The sequence below is a fragment of the Pseudorasbora parva genome, chromosome 24 (genome assembly GCF_024679245.1).
Source record: "Pseudorasbora parva isolate DD20220531a chromosome 24, ASM2467924v1, whole genome shotgun sequence".
Classification (NCBI taxonomy): Eukaryota; Metazoa; Chordata; class Actinopteri; order Cypriniformes; family Gobionidae; genus Pseudorasbora; species Pseudorasbora parva.
This window is the reverse complement of record NC_090195.1, coordinates 20,373,061-20,384,060: the sequence shown is the minus strand read 5'-3', so window position 1 is coordinate 20,384,060 and position 11,000 is coordinate 20,373,061. Positions and strand designations below refer to the sequence as shown.

General features: G+C 39.1%; 1 protein-coding gene across 1 annotated transcript in view; it reads right to left on the bottom strand.

The window, feature by feature from the left end:
- Positions 1-1,094: 1,094 nt before the first annotated feature.
- kcnb2b (potassium voltage-gated channel subfamily B member 2b) overlaps positions 1,095-11,000 on the bottom strand; it is a 144,169-nt gene continuing 134,263 nt past the window's right edge. Inside the window, exon 3 of the mRNA XM_067434873.1 lies at positions 1,095-6,881. Coding sequence (XP_067290974.1) covers positions 4,941-6,881 — 1,941 coding nt within the window. The 3' untranslated portion in view covers positions 1,095-4,940. The remainder of the gene's footprint in view (positions 6,882-11,000) is intronic.

The following is an 11,000-nucleotide window of genomic DNA, read 5'->3' as shown; positions in this document are numbered from 1 at the left end:
GACCATGCAGCCATATCACCCTGTAGCCCATGACTGGTTTCCTACTGAAGCTAAGCAGAGCTGAGCCTGGTCAGTACCTGGATGGGAGACCAACTGGGAGAACTAGGTTGCTGCTGGTAGAGGTGTTAGTGAGGCCAGCAGGGGGCGCTCACCCTGTGGTCTGTGTGGGTCCTAACACCCCAGTATAGTGATGGGGACACTATACTGTCAAAGAGCACTGTGTTTCGGATGAGACGTTAAACCGAGGTCCTGACTCTCTGTGGTCGTTAAAAATCCCAGGATGATAGGGGTGTAACCCCGGCATTCTGGCCAAATTTGCCCATTGGCCCCTGTCCATCATGGCCTCCTAATAATCCTCATATCCTGATTGGCTTCATCACTCGGTCTCCTTTCCACCAATCAGCTGGTGCGTGGTGAGCGTTCTGGCGCAATATGGCTGCCGACGCATCATCCAAGTGGATGCTGCACATTGGTGGTGGTTGAGGAGATTCCCCCCTTCTATATTAAGTGCTTTGAGTGCCTAGAAAAACACTATATAAATGTAATTAATTATTATTATTATGACAATCATATAAATGTTTATTTTCTTTTATTTTTCCTACATCCTACAGAAAATACACCTGATAGCACGCTCAGAGGAGGCATCTGAAGGGCCGCAGGCACAGTTCTGTTCAAAAGTTTGGGGCCGGTAAGATGTTTTTGAATCTCTTATGCTCACCAAAGCTGCATTTATTTGATCAAAAATAATATTATGAATTATTAATACAATTGAACTGTTTTCTATTTACATATATTTTAAAATGTAATATATTACTGTGATGCAAAGCTGAATTTTTTAGCATCATTACTCCAGTCTTTAGTCACATGAACCTTCAGAAATCATTCTAATATGCTGATTTTGTGCTTGAAAAACATTTATTATTACCACTGTTAAAAACCGTTGTGCTGCTGAATGTGTTCCTGTTTTACATGTCAATTCATGTAATTTTATGCACGTTTGCAGTTTTTCTGTATTATGAAGAGGAAAAGGCTTGAATAAAGACAGGAGATGGAAGGTGCAGAACACAAGTGAGTTATTTACACATTTATTTGATATCCTGCATATGCTAGTAGACTTAACATAGACAATGCGGTTTATTTTACAGAAATGTTGACATACATGTACCATGACAAAGTGTTCTGTGGTCACATAATTGTACACACTACTACATGCATTCAAAGATGCTGATATGTGCAGAAACAGTCTGCAGTGTAAAGGTGTCTACGGACATTGAGATACAAGATAACGTTTAAACAAACAAAAACCGAGAGGCAGAAGACGTGAGAGGAAATGTAGCAATGGGAGAATAGGCTATGACACATGGATGACACATTCATATTTCATTTCACTTTCAAAAAAATACAAATGAAAATAAAACACGCTTGCCATGACGATATATATAACACATGATCATGTAATGAGAAACATGCTTGTTCACAGTCCTTCAGCTGTTAGAGTTCATTTTACGGTTTGCACATGAGCAAAGTCACACAGACACAAATCTCTTTGCATCTACTGCTCCCATAAAGACTCATGGGAGATGCTTATATAGTCATATGATGACATGCTACAGGTAAAAAAGCAGTTGATTGCCTGGAGTTATGAAGAAAACAAAAGAGTTTAACAGTACCGATTTGTAAGTCCCACTCATTTGTCTTTTTTCAACAGGTGCTAAATGGCGTGAAACTTTTATTTGTGCAATATTTTAATCTGATCTGTAATCACGAAATGCTGCAATACAAATGAGAGTCAGCCACTGAAAAATAAAAACAGTATATTGGGATACCAACGGTATATGAGAAAGCATTTAATCTCGTTTGCTTTTATGGTAACTGATATCTATGGATAGTTCTTCCAAAAAAGGTAAAGTCTGTCATCATTTACTCACATATTTTTTTCTTCCTGTGAAACACAAAATAAATTTTAAAGAGTGTTCATCTGTTTTCGTCTATATAATGAAAGTCAATGGGGACCAAAACAACACTGAACCCCACTGACTTGAATTGTAAGGACAGAATATCTTCTATGTTCCACAGAAGAAATCATACATGTTTGGAAAGACATGAGGAATGAATAAATGACAGAATTGTCTTATTTTGTTGAACTATTCCTTTTAAGAGTTGTTGCTGTGTGAAATTGTGGCTATAACATGCAGAAAAAAAAAACTTTGCTCTGAAAACAAAGTCCATTCATTTACCATAACAGAGGTTGCCTACTGGCAGTGCTAGCCAGGCAAAAAATTGTAACAAAACTTAATTCATCGATGACTGCCCTAAATAATAATATATAGTATCGCCACATAATATTTGGACACTTGTGTGTCATTGCATTTGATACAAAATATCACACCAAGTAGCATTTGCATGATGCTTTTCTCAACTTTTCTCAAGTCATTTTTGAGTACTTTTTCCTACCAGTATTGTACATTAACATTTGACAACCAGAAAGTGTCCTAATTTTGAAACCTAAGACGTCTTTTTGTAAAAGGTTTTGCTTTAAAAGTGTGCTTGTGCTATTTATCTTTAAAATAAATGCCACTTAATTTGATATTTTGTAAAAAAATATATATATAAAGCATGAAGCTGACCGTCCTGTGGGAATGCATGAGATGGGCCATTATTCAACAGTCTATCAAAACCAAAACAGGCATGTGACAACATTTTTTTTTTTAAAACAAAGACAACAAAAGAAGCATGATGATTTTTTTTAAAATGAGGAAAACAGACATCCACCATATCATAAGATTAGTGCCGTAGAAAACCTGAGAACTTAATATTACGCATATCTATTACTTAAAGACCTGATTTTTTTCCCCCTATAAAAAGTATAATTTTCTGTACAGTGCTATATGAACAAAGCCAACTCATTTGTAGCCTTCTCATAAATGTTTATGAACAGGCACGTGTCATTTTAACCACCATATGGCAGGAAATTGTGGTCGTGTAGAATTTTGGTTTAGAAAAAATAGAACCACTGTCAGCATTAATTAATAAAACATAAAATACTTTTTGTAAGCCCATTAAATTATTTCACAAGTTTTTTTTTCATATTTCAAATGAACCTGTTTGAAGACATTTATAAAAGACCCTCCTGGTCGAGTTAGTCAAGAGAATCTTATTTGAAGAGTATAACCGGAGTGATTCTGACAGCCACGCAGTGTTTTTGCAAAACGTCAAATCTTTTTTGAGTTGTAACACTGATATTTTAAATATTAAAGATATATCATCTGAAAAATACAATTGAAGTCTCTGCCTGTACACTTACAAATCCATTAGACTGTAAATAAAGTGCCACAATTCTTGGCCTGCATAGATTGCAGTATGCTGTATTGCACTTTCCACCATAGGGTAACCGCGAAGCCAGCTGAAGTCTTGAGTTCCTCCTTGTCTTTTCAAAATCTTCATTTGGCCCATTCAGATTTCTCCAAACACAATTTACATTTTGAACAATCAGCCAACCGCCATGCCAAGCAAGTAATTTACATATACTTCCAGCAATCTTGAAATAAAGGCAACATAAAATAGATATATTCTCTCAGGTGACAGGGAAAAGAAAAAAAACTCGGGCAGATAATACATAACTCAAAAGATATTCAATTCTTCAATACTCAGTAAAACCAGACAAATGTGAGTTTCTGTTAAGAAATGACTCAAAGGTCAGGCATCTGAATGATACAGGTATGGTGAAATATGAATAATAATGAAACAACTCATGTGAAAAATTAAAATTGTAGTGCCATTTACACTACTGGACTCTTCTCAAATGAAAAAAAAAAAAACATAAAAAAACTTTGATGTCTGTGTGTAAATGAAAACATAGTTTGCGTTTGGGTCCTTTTGATAAGTAAATAGCATTACGAAGAGGCTTTTAATGTTAAAAGGGAAATATGTGAATTATATTTGACCAGATGTTTTAATGATTTGATCATTGATACTCAACTGTTTACTGTGCTATTTGTATATTTGAGTATGTAAAGATAAGTTAAGACATACATACCTGCTGTAACCATGTGTTTGTGCGATATGCGTTTGAACTTATGTGTAGGCGATTAAGCTTTTTTTTGGAGAAGTTGAGATCTAGCTTTATCCAGGCATCGCTATCGCGATACATGAGTAAATATATAATTAGCATTTTCATCTACTGTATATTATCTGATTTCTATTCTCATTTGGCAACTATAGGTGTATATGCAACTTTGTTATCAAGAAAAAAGTGGAGCAATCCATCTGGTCATTAAATCATGTTTTTGATGCTGCTGATTTGAGTTCCAGACCAAAAATAATGAAAATAATCAAATAAAATCCCCAAATAAATATGTGATATTATAGACCATTCCTAAATCTTAACACAAAACACATCTGCATTAGGTACACATTGCTTTTCTAAAGAAAGTCATGATATGTTTCAATACGTCGCTACTTTGCAGCTCACTTTTCACAGTCTTTGATGAAAATTCCCTCTTTAAAACAGAAAAAGGCTAACAAATACCCCTTTTGACATCTACTTTGCCCTCTGTGGCTATGTGCATTGTCGTTGCTGTAGTCTCTATATTTACCGTGGAGTGCTCTCAGCAAACTAAGCACCGTAAAATATGCATGCTTTTGTAGGTCTGTCCCACTATGGTTCTGACTGTCCCTATAAAGTAATAAAACAAGTGAAAAGGTAAAATGTACAGGTAGGTCAATGATGTCCTCATTGTTTGGTAAATACATTCTAAACAAGCCTCTATGCACCCGCATTCTTCAGGTCTCGTCTGCAAGAACTGCAGTCTCGTTTGCGCTATTGACAATAACACAATTACAAGGGACTTTTCATGCCATGCAAAAATATCTTTCAGACCACATCTGCGTGCCCTTTTCTCCTCCAGTGCGCTCCATTCTGTCCGAATGTCAGGCCACAGTCACATCCCGGTTTCGCAAGATGGCGAGTGATTGCCATCCCCTGGCATTAGATGGATCTCCGGCGTAAACATGTGGTTCTCTATCTTGTGTTCAGTTTGGTTGGAGTCTGGCTTTTCCTCCTCATTACCACTGACTACACCCTGAGTGCAGTTCTGTGCTGCTAGTTTGGGGGAGGAGACGGCTGCGGAAGCCACTTCCATTTGGTTCAGTTCCTCATGGTACTCCTGTTCCTCCAGGCTCCCCAGAAGCAGCGCCGTCTCGCTAGGATGGTATCCTCCGGCCAGCATCTTTCGAGAAAGAACCAAGCCTTTAATCGGGATACTACCCACCGTCTCCGAATCAGAACAGAGAGGAGAGCACTCTCCCTCCGGGGAGTCATCTTCCAGAAGACTGTTGTTGACATCCTGTGGAGAAGAAGTGTTGGGCGGTGTCAGAGGAGCATCCTCTGGCGTTTCAATAAAGTTGACTTTGAGGCCCTTTGTCTTCATTGGATTTGTGCCACGGATGGAGCTTCTGATGTTCTCCACAACCTCGTTGAAGTTCCCACCATCTGGTTGCTGGTCGGTGTCTTGGTCGACAGTCCCAGAGTTCTCCTCTGGACTTATTTCAGAGGGGGTCAGCTGGCCGAGTTGAATGTTCAGAGGTACTTTCGGTTGCCTTTGCTGAACCTGCTCTGCTGTATAAGAAGGGGTGGATGCCTTCTCACCCTGTCCAAATTCAGCAGTGCAGCTTGCAAAGCTGTCAACACTCGATATGCTTCTGACATCCGTGATGGCTCTTTCCTTGGGTTGCCGTTCGTTGGCAGTCGGGACTTCCTTCATCTCCAACTCTACCTCATGTTTTGTTACAGGTGCAGGTTGTGTGCTGTTGGTTGTGCTGAGATCTGAGAAGGATTGTGTCTTTGTCATCTGGTTATACATTTCCTCCAGTTTCTGAGCATTTAGATGCTGCGGACTAGGCGTTCTGACGTATTCCCGTGACCCGTGTGGGCCGCTGTCGGGAAACTTCTTGTCAAAGGATCTGAGGCTGGTATCCGAGGATGTGCGCTGTGGAATACCCCACCGGCTCGGAGAAAGGTGGTTGTCCATTGGCTGTTTATCGTCATGTTTGTCCACGGCAACGTCCATTAACTCCATACTTCGTGCGAATGCATCTTTCAGGTTCATCGAGACAATGCTTCCGTTCCTCTTGGCTCTTTCTAAGGCCTCTCTTCTCTTGATGGCTTTCTCCTGTCGTTTCTGCTCCTTGTAGAACTCGGAGAAGTTATTCACAATAATAGGGATGGGTAAGGCAATGACCAGCACTCCAGCAATGCAGCAAAGTCCACCGACTATTTTGCCAAGCAGAGTCTGTGGGTAAATATCTCCATAGCCCACTGTCGTCATGGTGATTGTAGCCCACCAAAACGAAGCTGGGATGCTGGTAAATTTGGTTGCATCCTCATCCTTCTCTGCGAAGAAGACCAAACTTGAGAATATCATGATTCCCATGGCTAAGAACAATATGAGTAAGCCGAGCTCATTGTAGCTGCGCCTGAGAGTGAATCCAAGAGATTGCAGTCCTGTCGAATGTCTCGCCAACTTCAGAATCCTCAGTATTCTCATGATGCGGAATATCTGCACCACCCTCCTCACGTTCTGGAACTGCAGCACACTTTTGTTCGACTCTGTCAGAAAAATAGTGACATAGTAGGGTAATATAGCTAACAAGTCAATGACATTTAGTGGCCCTTTGAAGAATTTCCACTTGTTTGGTGATGACAGGAAGCGCAGGAGATACTCCATTGTAAACCATGCGATACACACGGCTTCAACATGAGCGAGTTGAGGATTGTCAGTGGCATGGCCAAATTCGTCTGGCACTTGGAGTTCGGGCAAGGTGTTCAGGGACAGTGCAACTGTTGAAAGGACGATGAACAAAATGGATATGATGGCCAATATCTGCAAGAGAAAGAAAAAAAAGAAGACTTAGTTATTATGATTTTTTTTTAAAGGAAGTGTATTGTGGCCAAAACTGATAATGCAAGTTTATCCCCTCTCCCCTCTCCCCTCTCCCCTCTCCCCTCTCCCCTCTCCCCTCTCCCCTCTCCCTTCTCCCCTCTCCCCTCTCCCCTCTCCCCTCTCCCCCCTGACTCGAGGTTGCCAGATTGGCTGTAGGATCCAGCAGGAACGTTTGTAGCAGCAGCTGTGGTAACTAGAGCAGAGCTGGCAACCCAGATGCCCAAACATTACAGACTTCGTGATTGGTTGATATGGAGGGTGGAGCTTCAGGTCAAAACACAACATGTCAACATCAACATCATTGAGGGCTGGCCGAACTACTGTTGTCAGTGAAATAAGTATTTGAAATTAACATAATTTCTTAATGTCAAATAAGAGCCATTTTATGATTAATTGAAATACATTTCTTACATACAGTCCCTTTAAAGTTGGATCATTATGCAAAATGTACAAAAGAATCTTTAAAACAAAAGATTTTGTGGAGTTCAATGCAAAGATAAATGTATGTTTAGTTAAACTGTGTACTCGCTTATGCAACTGAGTGAGGCATAAAAGCACAACACCATTCTGTCTCGCTCTCTCCTTAAATTAAAACAAATCCATTTTTAAAGGACAATTCAATAGAAACTTTCTGTGTAATTTCCCACTAAAAACTGATTTGTTTTTATCTAAGGATCCATTTGTTCTTCAATTAAATATTGTTGGCACCAAGAATCCAATTAAATACAAAAAAAAAAAAAATAGTCTGACAGGATGTGCCTTGAATTCAGCCTGTACATCCTCAAAAGCAATCAACAAACTTTCCTTTGCATGTCTGTTCTTGTGTGCTTCATGCATCTCAAACATCAAGATCAATTTCCCTGGTCCTCGAACAGCTCTGATAAATTTGATAACATAAAAACGCAGTAAATTCATTTTGCTACGATAAGAGGAATCAGTTTTCGTGAGTGCTCTGTTTGTGTGCCGTAGGTGGGACCGGAGACCATAGAAATACATTTATAAATAAAACCGGGGCAAAAATAGCATCCCATTTTCTTTGATTACCTGTGTTAAAACAGACCTCAGTGAATGAGCGAGCATATGCTATGAATATCAAACATGGGCATGAATGAAGTGACACGGCTTTCTGCCCGTAAATGGCTTCAGTAAATGAATGAGTGGGAGGATCAAGCGTGAGAAGGCCTTCCTGCCTGTATTGACCAACTGCAGGCTGAGATTTTTTTTTTTTTTGACAGCCGTCCCTTCACCCACGTATCTCTCCTCACTGCTGAGAGTAGTTCATTCAACGTACCATGTGTCACCCTTCCTCAAAAAAACGAGTGAAATCACAGCCGTACCATGCTTTTATTAAGTATACAAAAAAAAAAGAAACAAAAATATACATAGATATATCGCGTTTTGCCCTTTTTTAAAGACAAATGGCAAATTCTTTGTTCTCTCAATGATTGCTTTTTTTCCCTTTAAAGTCTGGCAGTCCAGTGAAAGAGGGATTTGGTTAACTTGTCACATGGACAGGCCACCTGACGTACTGTGATAATGTTCTTTATCTTGTATCCCTTTGTAATCTCCTGCATCTTCAGATGTTTTGCAAGATTTTGACGATACTCAAACAAAAACTCAGCTACAGAACAAGCAGCAAATTCAAATGATGTAACATATGATTAAACATCTCTAGAATTTCTGGCCCCGTTTGCATAGTTCTAAATGGTAAATCGGCTTAAGTTTCTCATATATGTAATTTATCTTCCTTTACAGATATTGATTTTTGGCCAGTGTAAACCACATGCTAATGCCCCATTTCCTGTGGTTTACCATGACTCTATTACATAAGTGAACAGCTTTGAAACTGATGACAGTTTTAAAAGTAAAAATGACTTGCTCAGCTATTTGGAAAACAAAAATACATTAAAAAAGTAATGATCAATTGATTATTTAAATGAATAACATTTTATTGTTACCACTCTCATTATTTACTGTGAGAAACAAAAATCTTGTATTTTTTTCCTTTCCTGTTTTGTTTAACTCTTCTAAACGAAAACCTAATTTGATAAATGTCAAATTAATCTTCAGGGGTCAAAATAGCAGCAGATGACAGGTGACTATTATTCTGATGGCGGTCGAGAGAAGGTCTCCAGAAGTATTAGGGCTAATGAATCAAATCTTCCATGGCAGACCTAGAACCTTTTATAAATGAGGGCAGGATTGATATTTATTACGGGAGAGTTCTCTCAATCATCTCTAGCGCAGTTCTGGTGATTCTGAAGGGTGCATAGCTTTCTCTGACCTTGGTGTTTCAGAGGAGTGAACGATCTCCTTTCTTTTGTAGAATTCTGTCAGGATTACACTGAAATTGTGCCCACCATGTCATTCATGCAATCAATAGCAAGTTTTTATTTAAGTGTTTCAACTTGTATGTCTGCTTTTAGTAAAATTATATGAACATGAACATAGTCATTGCTTACATTTATGTATAAAGACCCATTAATAAGACGAAAAAATAAAAATAGGGATGCAACAATACAGTTAGTCCATGGTTCAATACATACCTCAGTTTTTAACCACGTTTTTTGGTTCGTTTTTTTTTTTGCTATTCTATTCTTAGGCAACAGGAACAGAAATACAATACTCTTTCTTTATTTTACTTAAAAGACTTGAAAAACCTTACTTAAAACTAAAACTTTACCTAAAAACCCTTGTACACATGCCCAGTGTATTGTATAATATATATAAATAAGCTAATCGTGGAAGGATGGGGAGGGGTATCTTGGGCTCCCGGGCTGAAAATCGGTCCCACTCCGCCCCTGCACAAGGATGAACCTCAGTGGTTCTTGCAGAAGCTCAAACAAGCTGCGTAACACAAGGATGAACCTCATTGGTTCTCTCACATCAAGTGAACATGCTTGAGCGTTCACCTCAGCTGATGTGTGAGATGATGAATTCAATCTGTTCATTATATAAATAGATCATGTCTCTTCAGAGAATTTGGATGCTTAATAATTCATATTTGTATTTATAAATGGTGGTCACACCAGATACTGACTGGTTTTCGGACCCCCAATGCAGTAAAACTGCACATTTTTGAGTGGCCTTTTATTGTGGCCAGCCTAAGACACACCTGTGCAATAATCATGCTGTCTAATAAGCATCTTAATATGCCACACCTGTGAGGTGGATGGATTATCTCGGCAAAGGAGAAGTGCTCACTAACACAGATTTAGACAGATTTGTGAACAATATTTAAGAGAAATAGGCCTTTGTACATTGAAAAAGTCTTGAATCTTTGAGTTCAGCTCATGAAAAATGGGGAAAACAACAAAAGTGTTGCATTTATAATTTTGTTCAGTGCAATTAATTTTCTTTGGTCCCACAAAAAAAGGGCTCATCATTACAGATGTCCCTTCTGGATCGATTTCCACTGTACGTTTTTTTGCACCGTTAATGCAAATTATACTGCATTGGTGAGTAAAGTGATTATGATGTCATAAAGGGAGCGGCTTGAGTGCCCGCTCTTTTAAAACCTCTGAATCGCTTCACTATTACAAGCCAACCGCATACACGGGGAAACCATAATATCAAAACTAAAGAACTGGCCATGAAATGAGCTAATGCCTTTTATCTCAGTTCACAAAGCTCCCACTGTTCTACATTTTGCAAGGCAAGAGCGCTTGTGGTTCAGGAAGTATTATAATGAGCACTCAGTGGAAACCTATTAGCAGCGTGTCCCATCAGTCAAGCGTGGATTTACTGAAGAAGTGTGAAGTCATGGTGTTCTGAGGACATCGAGTGCCATCTCACTTCTGCTCTCCTGAGCAACTTCAATCCCGTTCCGGATTACAGCAATACTGATGTGTCCTTTATCTGTACTGCATGTACAGTAGACTTATCCGTACACAACGTGTTGTGGAATTCATTTAGTTACGAAAGTTATATATTGTATTTAACCTCCCACCACAGCACTTTCTATCATCTGTTATATGGTTACACCTCCCAAACATCTGGAGCCGCATTATAAAATCACATACCCACAGGCAACATTACAGAGAGTGGGGTCAAATGAAT